This window comes from Bos mutus, chromosome 6 (assembly GCF_027580195.1).
Source record: "Bos mutus isolate GX-2022 chromosome 6, NWIPB_WYAK_1.1, whole genome shotgun sequence".
Taxonomy (NCBI): Eukaryota; Metazoa; Chordata; class Mammalia; order Artiodactyla; family Bovidae; genus Bos; species Bos mutus.
The window spans coordinates 25,661,104-25,677,910 of record NC_091622.1 but is presented as its reverse complement, the minus strand read 5'-3'; the positions used below and the strand labels follow the sequence as shown (position 1 = coordinate 25,677,910).

The 16,807-nt window shown below is 40.7% G+C and overlaps 2 protein-coding genes across 2 annotated transcripts; both read left to right on the top strand.

Annotated features, from left to right (window-relative positions):
- The first annotated feature begins 3,173 nt into the window (after positions 1–3,173).
- Positions 3,174–3,446, top strand: LOC138988289 (small ribosomal subunit protein eS27-like). The gene has a single exon (XM_070372925.1). The coding sequence runs from the start codon at positions 3,192–3,194 to the stop codon at positions 3,444–3,446; it is 255 nt and encodes an 84-aa protein (XP_070229026.1). The 5' UTR covers positions 3,174–3,191.
- Positions 3,447–12,802: 9,356 nt separating this feature from the next.
- LOC102283119 (small ribosomal subunit protein eS27) lies at positions 12,803–13,073 on the top strand. The gene has a single exon (XM_005898807.2). It carries the CDS (start codon positions 12,819–12,821, stop codon positions 13,071–13,073), a length of 255 nt encoding a protein of 84 aa, XP_005898869.2. The 5' UTR covers positions 12,803–12,818.
- The last annotated feature ends 3,734 nt before the right edge of the window (positions 13,074–16,807 follow it).

Sequence of the window (16,807 nt, the reverse complement as noted above, 5' to 3'; positions counted from 1 at the left end):
CGAAAAAGCAAGAGAGTTTCAGAAAAACATCTATTTCTGCTTTATTGACTATGCCAAAGCCTTTGACTGTGTGGATCACAATAAACTGTGGAAAATTCTGAAAGAGATGGGAATACCAGACCACCTGACCTGCCTCTTGAGAAACCTGTATGCAGGTCAGGAAGCAACAGTTAGAACTGGACATGGAACAACAGACTGGTCCCAAACAGGAAAAGGAGTACATCAAGGCTGTATATTGTCACCCTGCTTATTTAACTTATATGCACAGTACATCATGAGAAACACTGGGCTGGAAGAAGCACAAGCTGGAAATAAGATTGCCGGGAGAGATATCAATCACCTCAGATATGCAGATGACACCACCCTTATGGCAGAAAGTGAAGAGGAACTAAAAAGCCTCTTGATGAAAGTGAAAGAGGAGAGTGAAAAAGTTGGCTTAAAGCTCAACATTCAGAAAACGAAGATCATGGCATCTGGTCCCATCACTTCATGGGAAATAGATGGGGAAACAGTGGAAACAGTGTCAGGCTTTATTTTTGGGAGCTCCAAAATCACTGCAGATGGTGACTGCAGCCATGAAATTAAAAGATGCTTACTCCTTGGAAGAAAAGTTATGACCAACCTAGATAGCATATTCAAAAGCAGAGACATTAATTTGCCAACAAAGGTCCATCTAGTAAAGGCTATGGTTTCTCCAGTGGTCATGTATGGATGCGAGAGTTGGACTGTGAAGAAAGCTGAGTGCCGAAGAATTGATGCTTTTGAACTGTGGTGTTGGAGAAGACTCTTGAGAGTCCCTTGGACTGCAAGTAGATGCAACCAATCCATTCTGAAGGAGATCAGCCCTGGGTGTTCATTGGAAGGACTGATGCTGAGGCTGAAACTCCAATACTTTGGCCACCTCATGCAAAGAGTTGACTCATTGGAAAAGACTCTGATGCTGGGAGGGATTGAGGGCTGGAGGAGAAGGGGACGACAGAGGATGAGATGGCTGGATGGCATCACCGACTCGATGGACATGAGTTTGAGTGAACTCTGGGAGATGGTGATGTACAGGGAGGCCTGGCCTGCTGCGATTCATGGGGTCACAAAGAGTCGGACACGACTGAGCAACTGAACTAAACTGAAGAATATGTCAGGCAGTACACTATACTATAGAACAATATATACAATACACTATACTACAGAACAATATACTATAGTTCTTCCACCCTAAGATACCACTGATTATGACACATCATTGATGTAATACAGCTTTGGGGTATGAGTCCAAGTGGCAAGGTGGCCCCTACACACCATTGATAAGATATAATGATTTCACAATTATCACAGATACCATATCAGGGCAACAGCAAAAACTGGATGGCATACACTTTTATTCAACATAGTTTTGAAAGTCCCAGACATATTACTCTCAGAAGAAAAAGAACTGAAATGAATCTAAATTGGAAAAGAAAAATTAAAACTGTTGCTGTTTACAGATGACATGATACTACACAATAGAAAATTCTAAAGATGTTACCAGAGAACTACTAGAGTTCATCAATGAATTCAGTAAAGTGGTAGGACACAAAATTAATATACAGAAATTTGTTGCATTTCTATATACTAATAACAAACTACCAGAAAAAGAAATTAATGAAATAGTTCCCTTTACCATTACATCAAAAAGAATAAAATACCTAGAAATAAATCTACCTAAGTAGGAAAAAGACCTGTACTCAGAAAACCATAAGATACTGATGAAAGCAACTGAAGACACAAAAAGATGGAAAGATATACCACATTTCTGGGTTGGAAGAATCAATAGTGCTAAAATAAGCATACTACCCAAGTCAATCTACAGATTCAATTTAATCCCTATCAAAATACCAATGATATTTTTCACAGAACTAGAAAAAATAATTTTAAAATTTGGATGGAAACACAAAAGGCCTCAGATGGCCAAAACAATCTTAAGAACAGAGCTTGAAGAATCATGCACCTTGATGTCAGACTATACTACAAAGCTACGGTAATCAAAGCAGTATGATACTGGCACAAAAACAGATAAACAAATCAGTGGAATAGGATAGAGGGCCCAATATTGAGCTGGATTCTAAATAAGAGCTGTGCCTTCAGTAGAGGAAGCAAGCCATGGAGACATAGCAGGGAGGGGGTCAGGGAACAGATATTCCTACTTCAGTCTTCCCTCACTCTCTTATTTTCAAATTAGCTGAACCCATCTGGAAGCCAGAGGAAAAGCAAGTCTACCAGTGCAGTTAAACTTCCCCAGGAATAAGGACTCTTCTCAACAGCGTGAATATTTAAAATGGAGCACAGTGAAGAAGGGACCCAAAGGAGCAAATACAAGTTATCTGATATACCCTCCATCCCATCTACTTTAACTCTTAAATCACAGATTATATCTCCACACATCTGTATATTTGCACATTTAGCTGTCATCTAGTCTTCAAGTCCAGATTAATTTTCTTTTCCATGAAGCCTTCTTTGCCTTCTTTAGTCAATTTGTTTTCCTATATGTGCTCATAAAATTCCCTTTAAAAGATTTAATTTTTATACCTTAAGCATGGTCTATATATTTATCCTCTCTGATATAAACATTTTGATGGTAAGGGAAAGTTTTCAATCATTTTGTCTTATGCCTTCCACTGAAAATGCACAAGCCCACCCATCACACTGTCTTCTGCTGCTGCTGCTGCTGCTAAGTTGCTTCAGTCGTATCCTACTCTGTGCGACCCCAGAGACGGCAGCCCACCAGGCTCCCCCGTCCCTGGGATTCTCCAGGCAAGAACACTGGAGTGGGTTGCCATTTCCTTCCCCAATGCATGAAAGTGAAAAGTCAAAGTGAGGTCGCTTAGTCGTTCCCGACTCTTAGCAACCCCATGGACTGAAGCCTACCAGGCTCCTCCGTCCATGGGATTTTCCAGGCAAGAGTACTGGAGTGGGGTGCCATTGCCTTCTCCGTCAGAATCAAATATGTCAGAGCTAGAAAAAAAAAGTCCTAGAAACAACTCATCCATCTACTTTATTTTATCAGTGAAGAAACTGGATCTCAAATCAGTGTTGGAAAGAGCACAATAAAAGCTAGTTGAAGTGAAAGTGAAGATTCAGCCAAAAAAGCAATGATGCCTTCAAGAGCACTTTCAAAACAAGTGCCTTTCCAGCGGTGATGACCTCCTCATGAGAACATGCCTCTCGCAAAGGATCTTCTTCATCCCTCTCCAGAAGAGGAAAAGAGGAAACACAAGAAGAAGCGCCTGGTGCAGAGCCCCAATTCCGATTTCATGGATGTAAAATGCCCAGGATGCTATAAAATCACCACTGTCTTTAGCCACGCACAAACAGTAGTTTTGTGTGTTGGCTGCTCTACCGTCCTCTGTCAGCCTACAGGAGGAAAAGCAAGGCTTACAGATGGATGCTCCCTCAGATGGAAGCAGCACTAAAAGTACCCTGTATCAGGATGAATGGGAAAGCATCCCAATCAACACATTTTGGATACAAAACAAAACAAAAAACAAGTGGGAAAAAACTACCTTTTTGTGGAAAGTCTATGGTACCTTGTCAGCTGGAAAACAGTTGATGAACTGGGTTTTCCCTCAAGTCTCTGCTTTTCTAAGAAGAATGAATTAAGTTCATGCATATAGGTCTTAGCAGAGAACCAGCCCATGGTAAACAAAGAAAAGTGGGCATTTGCTCTAGGGAAGTGGTGGTGAAGTAACTTTCAAGAAATTTCAAAGTAAGATGTTCCTCTGATATTTTAACCTTAAAATTTTAAACAAATAGGGAATTCCCTGGCAAACCAGTGGTAGGACTTGGTACTTTCTTTGATGTGGCCCAGATTCGATCCCTAAAAGAGGAACTAAGATCCTGCAAGATATGCAGCGTGACCAAAGGGGGTAAAATTAAACACAATAAATTGTGGGACATTCATACAAGGTAACAATATACATCTGCTAAAATGATGACCACTGGCTCTGGGAGTTGGTGATGGACAGAGAAGCCTGGTGTGTTGCAGTCCATGGGGTCACAAAGAGTCAGACATAACTGAGTGACGGAACTAAACTGAAAATGATGACAAACATTTATAATTACTGACAAGGAAAAATGTCTATAGTATATTGTAGGAGAAGGCAATGGCACCCCACTCCAGTACTCTTGCCTGGAAAATCCCATGGACGGAGGAGCCTGGTAGGCTCCAGTCCATGGGGTTGCTAAGAGTCGGGAACGACTAAGCGACCTCACTTTGACTTTTCACTTTCATGCATTGGAGAAGGAAATGGCAACCCACTCCAGTGTTCTTGCCTGGAGAATCCCAGGGATGGTGGAGCCTGATGGGCTGCCGTCTATGGGGTCGCACAGAGTCGGACACGACTGAAGCGACTTAGCAGCAGCAGCAGTATATTGTAGAGTAAAAAAGTAGGTTATAAAAAGGCATGTATAATATACTTTTTTCATTTTAATTGAGGGTGATCTGGAAGGATGTTTACCAAAATGTCAACAATGGCTTTAACTGGTTACTGGTTCCTCTGGTCAATTTTACATTCTTTAAGCTGTTCTGGAGTATTTAATTGCTTTGTAACCTGCTTTTATTATTTTTAAAATCAGAAAATAAACGTTATTTTTCATACCAAAAGCAAAAACCAGAGCTTCAGAAGATGGCGGAGGAGTAGGACAGAGAGAACACTTTCTCCCCCACAAATTCATCAAAAGAGCATTTAAACGTCGAGTAAATTCCACAAAACAACTTCTGAATGCCGGCAGAGGACATCAGGCACCCAGAAAAGCAATCCAACTCTTCGAAAGGAGGTAGGAAAAAATATAAAAGACAAAAAAAAGACAAAAAGAGGGAGGGACGGAGCTCCGTCCCGGAAGGGAGTCTTAAAAAGAGAGAAGTTTCAAACACCAGGAAACCTTCTCACTGCCGAATCTGTGCCGAGCTTTGGAAGCACAGAGGGCAACATAACAGGAAGAAAAAAAAAATAAACAATTAAAACTCAAGATTGCGAAGTCCTACGGTAACTCCCCAGTGGAGAAGCAGCGCAGACGCCTGCAGGCGCCATTAACAAGCGGGGGCTGGGCAGGGAGGCGCAGCGCGGGCTGCATCGCTTAGAGTAAGAATCTGGCCTGAATACCCTGAGCACTATCTGAGCGAAATAATTTGGGCTAACAAACCAGACTGTGGGATATCTACTACGCGAAAAGCCAGCCCCAACCTAAGACCGCCAGGCCAGCAAGACGGAAAAAGAATTGAACAGAGATAGCCGGCTGCAGACCTTCCCCCTCCAGTGATAGGCAGCCAGAGCCGGAAGGGGGCAATCGCAGCCCCAGAGAGACATTATCTATAAAACTGTAAGCAGGCTTCTTTGCTAACTAAAACTTCTTGGGGGTCTGGACGGTTAACATCTGCCTAAGAAGGTGCGCCGGTTTTGCGCCCAGATAACCGAGTGGCGGGGAGGCGATAAGTCGCAGCATTGGCGCTTGCCAAACACCTCATCACTTGAGCTGCTCGGACCTGGGAAGAGCACAATACTCAGGCCCAACTGAGTCTGCGCCTCTGAGGACTATCCGAGTGCCTGAACCTGAGCGGCTTGGACCTGGGAGGTACATGCAACCCAGGGCCAGCCTCGGATTGTTCCCGGCGGAACAACCTAGAGCCCGAGCAGTGTGGGCAGGGAGGCTACACGCGCAGTGAGCGGGGGCAGACCCAGTGTGGCTGAGGCACTGCGAGCGCACGCCAGTGTTATTTGCTTGCAGCATCCCCCTCCCCCCCACAGCGCGACTGAACAAAGAGAAGAAATACAGTTCCACCCATCAGAACACTGACACAAGCTTCCCTAACCAGGAAACCTTGACAAGCCACCTGTACAAACCCACACACAGTGAGGAATAGCCACAATAAAGAGAACTCCACAAACTGCCAGAATACAGAAAGGACACCCCAAACTCAGCAATTTAAACAAGATGAAGAGACAGAGGAATACCCAGCAGATAAAGGAACAGGATAAATGCCCACCAAACCAAACAAAAGAGGAAGAGATAGGAATCTACCTGATAAAGAATTCGAATAATGATAGTGAAATTGATCCAAAATCTAGAAATTAAAATGGAATCACAGATAAATAGCTTGGAGACAAGGATTGAGAAGATGCAAGAAAGGTTTAACAAGGACCTAGAAGAAATAAAAAGAGTCAATATACAATGAATAATGCAATAAATGAAATTAAAAACACTCTGGAGGCAACAAATAGTAGAATAACAGAGGCAGAAGATAGGATTAGTGAATTAGAAGATAGAATGGTAGAAATAAATGAATCAGAGAGAATAAAAGAAAAAACGAATTAAAAGAAATGAGGACAATCTCAGAGACCTCCAGGACAATATTAAACGCTACAACATTCAATCATAGGGTTCCAGAAGAAGAAGACAAAAAGAAAGACCATGAGAAAATACTTGAGGAGATAATAGTTGAAAACTTCCTAAACTGGGGAAGGAAATAATCACCCAAGTCCAAGAAACCCAGAGAATCCCAAACAGGATAAACCCAAGGCTAAACACCCCAAGACACATATTACTCAAATTAACAAAGATCAAACACAAAGAACAAATATTAAAAGCAGCAAGGGAAAAACAACAAATAACACACAAGGGAATTCCCATAAGGATAACAGCTGATCTTTCAATAGAAACTCTTCAAGCCAGGAGGGAATGGCAAGACATACTTAAAATGATGAAAGAAAATAACCTACAGCCCAGATTATTGTACCCAGCAAGGATTTCATTCAAGTATGAAGGAGAAATCAAAAGCTTCTCAGATAAGCAAAAGCTGAGAGAATTCTGCACCACCAAATCAGCTCTACAACAAATACTAAAGGATATTCTCTAGACAGGAAACACAAAAATGGTGTATAAATTCGAACCCCAAACAATAAAGTAAATGGCAACGGGATCATACTTATCAGTAATTACCTTAAACGTAAATGGGTTGAATGCCCCAACCAAAAGACAAAGACTGGCTGAATGGATACAAAAACAAGACCCTACATATATTGTCTACAGGAGACCCACCTCAAAACAGGGGACACATACAGACTGAAAGTGAAGGGCTGGAAAAAGATTTTCCATGCAAATAGGGACCAAAAGAAAGCAGGAGTAGCAATACTCATATCAGATAAAATAGACTTTAAAACAAAGGCTGTGAAAAGAGACAAAGAAGGTCACTACATAATGATCAAAGGATCAATCCAAGAAGAAGATATAACAATTATAAATATATATGCACCCAACACGGGAGCATCGCAGTATGTAAGACAAATGCTAACAAGTATGAAAGGAGAAATTAACAATAACACAATAATAGTGGGAGACTTTAATACCCCACTCACACCTATGGATAGATCAACTAAACAGAAAATTAATAAGGAAACACAAACTTTAAACGATACAATAGACCAGTTAGACCTAATTGATATCTATAGGACATTTCATCCCAAAACAATGAATTTCACCTTTTTCTCAAGCGCACATGGAACCTTCTCCAGGATAGATCACATCTTGGGCCATAAAGCTAGCCTTGGTAAATTCAAAAAATAGAAATCATTCCAAGCATCTTTTCTGACCACAATGCAGTAAGATTAGATCTCAATTACAGGAGAAAAACTATTAAAAATTCCAACATATGGAGGCTGAACAACACGCTGCTGAATAACCAACAAATCACAGAAGAAATCAAAAAGAAATCAAAATTTGCATAGAAACGAATGAAAATGAAAACACAACAACCCAAAACCTGTGGGACACAGTAAAAGCAGTCCTAAGGGGAAAGTTCATAGCAATACAGGCACACCTCAAGAAACAAGAAAAAGTCAAATAAATAACCTAACTCTACACCTCAAACAACTAGAAAAGGAAGAAATGAAGAACCCCAGGGTTAGTAGAAGGAAAGAAATCTTAAAAATTAGAGCAGAAATAAATGCAAAAGAAACAAAAGAGACCATAGCAAAAAATCAACAAAGCCAAAAGCTGGTTCTTTGAAAGGATAAATAAAATTGACAAACCATTAGCCAGACTCATCAAGAAACAAAGGGAGAAAAATCAAATCAATAAAATTAGAAATGACAGTGGAGAGATCACAACAGACAATATAGAAATACAAAGGATCATAAGAGACTATTATCAACAATTATATGCCAATAAAATGGACAACGAGGAAGAAATGGACAAATTCTTAGAAAAGTACAACTTTCCAAAACTCGACCAGGAAGAAATAGAAAACCTTAACAGACCCATCACAAGCATGGAAATTGAAACTGTAATCAAAAATCTTCCAGCAAACAAAAGCCCAGGTCCAGACGGCTTTCACAGCTGAATTCTACCAAAAATTTAGAGAAGAGCTAACACCTATCCTGCTCAAACTCTTCCAGAAAATTGCAGAGGAAGGTAAACTTCCAAACTCATTCTATGAGGCCACCATCACCCTAATACCAAAACCTGACAAAGATGCCACAAAAAAAGAAAACTATAGGCCAATATCACTGATGAACATAGATGCAAAAATCCTAAACAAAGTTCTAGCAATCAGAATCCAACAACACATTAAAAGATCATACACCATGACCAAGTGGGCTTTATCCCAGGGATGCAAGGATTCTTCAATATCCGCAAATCAATCAATGTAATACACCACATTAACAAATTGAAAAACAAAACCATATGATTATCTCAATAGATGCAGAGAAAGCCTTTGACAAAATTCAACACCCATTTATGATAAAAACTCTCAGAAAGCAGGAATAGAAGGAACATACCTCAACATAATAAAAGCTATATATGACAAACCCACAGCAAACATTATCCTCAATGGTGAAAAATTGAAAGCATTTCCTCTAAAGTCAGGAACAAAACAAGGGTGCCCACTTTCACCATTACTATTCAACATAGTTTTGGAAGTTTTGGCTACAGCAATCAGAGCAGAAAAAGAAATAAAAGGAATCCAAATTGGAAAAGAAGAAGTAAAACTCTCACTATTTGCAGATGACATGATCTTCTACATAGAAAACCCTAAAGACTCCACCAGAAAATTACTAGAACTAATCAATGATTATAGTAAAGTTGCAGGATATAAAATCAACACACAGAAATCCCTTGCATTCCTATACACTAATAATGAGAAAACAGAAAGAGAAATTAAGGAAACAATTCCATTCACCATTGCAACGAAGAGAATAAAATACTTAGGAATATATCTACCTAAAGAAACTAAAGACCTATATATAGAAAACTATAAAACACTGGTGAAAGAAATCAAAGAGGACACTAATAGATGGAGAAATATACCATGTTCATGGATTGGAAGAATCAATATAGTGAAAATGAGTATACTACCCAAAGCAATTTATAGATTCAATGCAATCCCTATCAAGCTACCAACAGTATTCTTCACAGAGCTAGAACAAATAATTTCACAATTTGTATGGAAATACAAAAACCCTCAAATAGCCAAAGCGATCTTGAGAAAGAAAAATGGAACTGAGGAATCAACCTACCTGACTTCAGGCTCTACTACAAAGCCACAGTTATCAAGACAGTATGGTACTGGCACAAAGACAGAAATATAGATCAATGGAACAAAATAGAAAGCCCAGAGATAAATCCACGCACATATGGACACCTTATCTTTGACAAAGGAGGCAAGAATATACAGTGGATTAAAGACAATCTCTTTAACAAGTGGTGCTGGGAAATCTGGTCAACCACTTGTAAAAGAATGAAACTAGAACACTTTCTAACACCATATACAAAAATAAACTCAAAATGGATTAAAGATCTCAACATAAGACCAGAAACTATAAAACTCCTAGAGGAGAACATAGGCAAAACACTCTCTGACATACATCACAGCAGGATCCTCTATGACCCACCTCCCAGAATATTGGAAATAAAAGCAAAATAAACAAATGGGACCTAATTAAACTTAAAAGCTTCTGCACATCAAAGGAAACTATTAGCAAGGTGAAAAGACAGCCTTCAGAATGGGAGAAAATAATAGCAAATGAAGCAACTGACAAACAACTAATCTCAAAAATATACAAGCAACTCCTACAGCTCAACTCCAGAAAAATAAATGACCCAATCAAAAATGGGCCAAAGATCTAAATAGACATTTCTCCAAAGAAGACATACAGATGGCTAACAAACACTTGAAAAGATGTTCAACATCACTCTTTATCAGAGAAATGCAAATCAAAACCACTATGAGGTACCATTTCACACCAGTCAGAATGGCTGCGGTCCAAAAGTCTACAAATAATAAATGCTGGAGAGGGTGTGAGAAAAGGAACCCTCTTACACTGTTGGTGGAATGCAAATTAGTACAGCCACTATGGAGAACAGTGTGGAGATTCCTTAAAAACTGGAAATAGAACTGCCTTATGATCCAGCAATCCCACTGCTGGGCATACACACTGAGGAAACCAGAAGGGAAAGAGACACGTGTACCCCAAATGTTCATCGCAGCACTGTTTATAATAGCCAGGACATGGAAGCAACCTAGATGTCCATCAGCAGATGAATGGATAAGAAAGCTGTGGTACATATACACAATGGAGTATTACTCAGCCATTAAAAAGAATACATTTGAATCAGTTCTAATGAGGTGGATGAAACTGGAGACTATTATACAGAGTGAAGTAAGCCAGAAGGAAAAACATAAATACAGTATACTAACGCATGTATATGGAATTTAGAAAGATGGTAACGATAACCCTGTGTACGAGACAGAAAAAGAGACACTGATGTATAGAACAGTCTTATGGACTCTGTGGGAGAGGGTGGGAAGATTTGGGAGAATGTCATTGAAACATGTGAAATGTCATGTATGAAACGAGATGCCAGTCCAGGTTCAGTGCACGATGCTGGATGCTTGGGGCTGGTGCGCTGGGAAGGCCCAGGGGGATGGTATGGGGAGGTTGGGAGGGAGGAGGGTTCAGGATGGGGAGCATGTGATTTTTTTTTAAAAAAAAAAAAAAAAAAAACAAAAGCAAAAACCAATAATAGGTAAAGTCACCTTAAATAGAGTGGCTTCCAGATCAACCCAAGTGGACAATGTGTGTGTTAGTTACTCAGTTGTGTCCAACTCTTTGCGACTGCACAGACTGTAGCTCACCAGGCTCCTCTGTCCATGGGATGATCCAGGCAGGAATACTGGAATGGGTTGCCATTCCCTTCTCCAGGGGATCTTCCCAACTCAGGAACTGAACCCAGGTCTCTTGCATTGCAGGCAGATTCTTTACCACTGAACCACTAGGGAAGTCTTTAACATATCTAAAGAAAAAATGTGTCAGAGAGCAGGGGTCTGATCAGTTATTGAAGTGCTGAATGAGAAGAATCAGAGACACAAATTCAGGCAGTACCCGTGCAAGCTCTGTACAAGAGAGGGAGAATCATGGCCAGTGGAGAGGCTTTATTGACAAGACCATTCCTGTTGGGTAGATGGGTATCTCAAGCACTCTCAGCCGATGACCTTAAATTATAACAAAAGAGAGAAAAAACAAATACCTATATTAGAAATGAGAAAGGGAATGTAACCAAAAATCTGGAAAAGATTTTTTAAAAAATTACATGAACATGTTATATACAATTTATTGCCAAAAAAATCAAAGAATTTAGCTAAGAAGAGCCATAGCTAAACACAGTAGCAACAACAGAAGAACTTAAGAAGATGGGCAAAGTACTGTGTGCATGAGTATGTGCTCAGTCATGTCTCTTTGTGACCCCATGGACTGCGCCTGCTAGGTTCCTCTATTGATGCGATTTTCCAGGCAAGAATATCGGAGGGGTTGCCATTTCTTACCCAGGGGATCTTCCTGACCCATCGATTGAATCCGTGTCTCCTGCATTGACCCAACTATGTGGGTAGTTGCCAGCTGAGCAAGTACCTGCTTTTTCAGGCACGATGCTCAGGGAGGAGCAGAAAAACACGTACATAAGATGAGCTGGAGATGGGACTGTGTTAGTCTGAGTTTTAATTTGCATATCATGGTGAAACCCATCTGTGGAACAAATCAGAGGTGGGTCTCAAGGATGTGACTGATTATAGGTATCTGTAAACACTGGTCATATATGAAATAGAAGAAATCATTCCTTAGGTAAGAAATTCCTCAAAGATTGAGCTGAAATCTTTTAAGGTCATATGCACATGGTGACCAGACCTGTGGTATGTCTACTGGCAATATTTGTTTTGGTTTTCTTTAGGCCCCTTGTGATTTGGGACCTCTCACCTCTGCTTTTGGTTTGCCATAAGTATTATCTCTTGCACCAGGATTTCCCCCTAAACCTCTGAATTCTCTTACTTCATGGGCACATCTCCTGGGTATCTTTTTCCTCTTCAGCAAGCATGACATTTTATAACCTGAAAAACTATTTTATTTTTTTTTTGGCCATGCAATGTGGCATGTGGGATCTTAGTTTCCTGACCAGGGATTGAACCTGCGCCTGTTACACTGAAGCATGGAGTCTTAACCACTGGACCACGGTGGAAGTCCCCAAAGTTCTTAGGTTTAGTCGTCACTTTATCTAAAAATTAGTTATGCCTTCTCCGTCAGAATCAAATATGTCAGAGCTAGAAAAAAAGTCCTAGAAACAACTCATCCATCTACTTTATTTTATCAGTGAAGAAACTGGATCTCAAATCAGTGTTGGAAAGAGCACAATAAAAGCTAGTTGAAGTGAAAGTGAAGATTCAGCCAAAAAAGCAATGATGCCTTCAAGAGCACTTTCAAACAAGTGCCTTTCCAGCGTGATGACCTCCTCATGAGAACATGCCTCTCATAAAGGATCTTCTTCATCCCTCTCCAGAAGAGGAAAAGAGGAAACACAAGAAGAAGCGCCTGGTGCAGAGCCCCAATTCCGATTTCATGGATGTAAAATGCCCAGGATGCTATAAAATCACCACTGTCTTTAGCCACGCACAAACAGTAGTTTTGTGTGTTGGCTGCTCTACCGTCCTCTGTCAGCCTACAGGAGGAAAAGCAAGGCTTACAGATGGATGCTCCCTCAGATGGAAGCAGCACTAAAAGTACCCTGTATCAGGATGAATGGGAAAGCATCCCAATCAACACATTTTGGATACAAAAACAAACAAAAAAACAAGTGGGAAAAAAACTACCTTTTTGTGGAAAGTCTATGGTACCTTGTCAGCTGGAAAACAGTTGATGAACTGGGTTTTCCCTCAAGTCTCTGCTTTTCTAAGAAGAATGAATTAAGTTCATGCATATAGGTCTTAGCAGAGAACCAGCCCATGGTAAACAAAGAAAAGTGGGCATTTGCTCTAGGGAAGTGGTGGTGAAGTAACTTTCAAGAAATTTCAAAGTAAGATGTTCCTCTGATATTTTAACCTTAAAATTTTAAACAAATAGGGAATTCTGGCAAACCAGTGGTAGGACTTGGTACTTTCTTTGATGTGGCCCAGATTCGATCCCTAAAAGAGGAACTAAGATCCTGCAAGATATGCAGCGTGACCAAAGGGGGTAAAATTAAACACAATAAATTGTGGGACATTCATACAAGGTAACAATATACATCTGCTAAAATGATGACCACTGGCTCTGGGAGTTGGTGATGGACAGAGAAGCCTGGTGTGTTGCAGTCCATGGGGTCACAAAGAGTCAGACATAACTGAGTGACGGAACTAAACTGAAAAATGATGACAAACATTTATAATTACTGACAAGGAAAAATGTCTATAGTATATTGTAGGAGAAGGCAATGGCACCCCACTCCAGTACTCTTGCCTGAAAATCCCATGGACGGAGGAGCCTGGTAGGCTCCAGTCCATGGGGTTGCTAAGAGTCGGGAACGACTAAAGACCTCACTTTGACTTTTCACTTTCATGCATTGGAGAAGGAAATGGCAACCCACTCCAGTGATTAAAACAACTTCTGAATGCCGCAGAGGACATCAGGCACCCAGAAAAGCAATCCAACTCTTCAAAGGAGGTAGGAAAAATATAAAAGACAAAAAAAGAGACAAAAGAGGGAGGGACGGAGCTCCATCCCGGAAGGGAGTCTTAAAAAGAGAGAAGTTTCCAAACACCAGGAAACCTTCACTGCCGAATCTGTGCCGAGCTTTGGAAGCACAGAGGGCAAATATAACAGGAAGAAAAAATAAATAAACAATTAAAACTCAAGATTGCGAGTCCTACGGTAACTCCCCAGTGGAGAAGCAGCGCAGACGCCTGCAGGCGCCATTAACAAGCGGGGCTGGGCAGGGAGAGAGCAGCGGCTGCATCGCTTAGAGTAAGAATCTGGCCTGAATACCCTGAGCACTATCTGAGCGAAATAATTTGGGCTAACAAACCAGACTGTGGGATATCTACTACGCGAAAAGCCAGCCCCAACCTAAGACCGCCAGGCCCGCACACGGAACAAAGAATTGAACAGAGATAGCCGGCTGCAGACCTTCCTCCGTGATAGGCAGCCAGAGCCGAAGGGGGGCAATCGCAGCCCCAGAGAGACATTATCTATAAAACTGTAAGCAGGCTTTTTGCTAACTAAAACTTTTGGGGTCTGGACGGTTAACATCTGCCTAAGAAGGTGCGCCGGTTTTGCGCCCAGATAACCGAAAGGGCGGGAGGCGATAAGTCGCAGCATTGGCGCCGCCAAACACCTCATCACTTGAGCTGCTCGGACCTGGGAAGAGCACAATACTCAGGCCCAACTGAGTCTGCGCCTCTGAGGACTATCCGAGTGCCTGAACCTGAGCGGCTTGGACCTGGGAGGTACATGCAACCCAGGGCCAGCCTTGGATTGTTCCCGGCGGAACAACCTAGAGCCCGAGCAGTGTGGGCAGGGAGGCTACACGCGCAGTGAGCGGGGCAGACCCAGTGTGGCTGAGGCACTGCGAGCGACGCCAGTGTTATTTGCTTGCAGCATCCCTCCTCCCTCCCTACAGCGACTGAACAAAGAGAAGAAATACAGTTCCACCCATCAGAACACTGACACAAGCTTCCCTAACCAGGAAACCTTGACAAGCCACCTGTACAAACCCACACACACAGTGAGGAATAGCCACAATAAAGAGAACTCCACAAACTGCCAGAATACAGAAAGGACACCCCAAACTCAGCAATTTAAACAAGATGAAGAGACAGAGGAATAGCCAGCAGATAAAGGAACAGGATAAATGCCCACCAAACCAAACAAAAGAGGAAGAGATAGGGAATCTACCTGATAAAGAATTCAATAATGATAGTGAAATTGATCCAAAATCTAGAAATTAAAATGGAATCACAGATAAATAGCTTGGAGACAAGGATTGAGAAGATGCAAGAAAGGTTTAACAAGGACCTAGAAGAAATAAAAAGAGTCAATATACAATGAATAATGCAATAAATGAAATTAAAAACACTCTGGAGGCAAATAAATAGTAGAATAACAGAGGCAGAAGATAGGATTAGTGAATTAGAAGATAGAATGGTAGAAATAAATGAATCAGAGAGAATAAAAGAAAAACGAATTAAAAGAAATGAGGACAATCTCAGAGACCTCCAGGACAATATTAAACGCTACAACATTCAATCATAGGGGTTCCAGAAGAAGAAGACAAAAAGAAAGACCATGAGAAAATACTTGAGGAGATAATAGTTGAAAACTTCCCTAAACTGGGGAAGGAAATAATCACCCAAGTCCAAGAAACCCAGAGAATCCCAAACAGGATAAACCCAAGGCTAAACACCCTAAGACACATATTACTCAAATTAACAAAGATCAAACACAAAGAACAAATATTAAAAGCAGCAAGGGAAAAACAACAAATAACACACAAGGGAATTCCCATAAGGATAACAGCTGATCTTTCAATAGAAACTCTTCAAGCCAGGAGGGAATGGCAAGACATACTTAAAATGATGAAAGAAAATAACCTACAGCCCAGATTATTGTACCCAGCAAGGATTTCATTCAAGTATGAAGGAGAAATCAAAAGCTTCTCAGATAAGCAAAAGCTGAGAGAATTCTGCACCACCAAACCAGCTCTACAACAAATACTAAAGGATATTCTCTAGACAGGAAACACAAAATGGTGTATAAATTCAACCCCAAACAATAAAGTAAATGGCAACGGATCATACTTATCAGTAATTACCTTAAACGTAAATGGGTTGAATGCCCCAACCAAAAGACAAAGACTGGCTGAATGGATACAAAAACAAGACCCCTACATATGTTGTCTACAGGAGACCCACCTCAAAACAGGGGACACATACAGACTGAAAGTGAAGGGCTGGAAAAAGATTTTCCATGCAAATAGGGACCAAAAGAAAGCAGGAGTAGCAATACTCATATCAGATAAAATAGACTTTAAAACAAAGGCTGTGAAAAGAGACAAAGAAGGTCACTACATAATGATCAAAGGATCAATCCAAGAAGAAGATATAACAATTATAAATATATATGCACCTAACACGGGAGCACCGCAGTATGTAAGACAAATGCTAACAAGTATGAAAGGAGAAATTAACAATAATACAATAATAGTGGGAGACTTTAATACCCCACTCACACCTATGGATAGATCAACTAAACAGAAAATTAATAAGGAAACACAAACTTTAAACGATACAATAGACCAGTTAGACCTAATTGATATCTATAGGACATTTCATCCCAAAACAATGAATTTCACCTTTTTCTCAAGCTTACATGGAACCTTCTCCAGGATAGATCACATCCTGGGCCATAAAGCTAGCCTTGGTAAATTCAAAAAATAGAAATCATTCCAAGCATCTTTTTCTGACCACAATGCAGTAAGA

What these genes read in the sequence shown, in the direction of transcription:
- LOC102283119 (XM_005898807.2), top strand. Translation starts at nt 12,819, where the DNA reads ATGCCTCTCATAAAGGATCTTCTTCATCCCTCTCCAGAAGAGGAAAAG.
- LOC138988289 (XM_070372925.1), top strand. Translation starts at nt 3,192, where the DNA reads ATGCCTCTCGCAAAGGATCTTCTTCATCCCTCTCCAGAAGAGGAAAAG.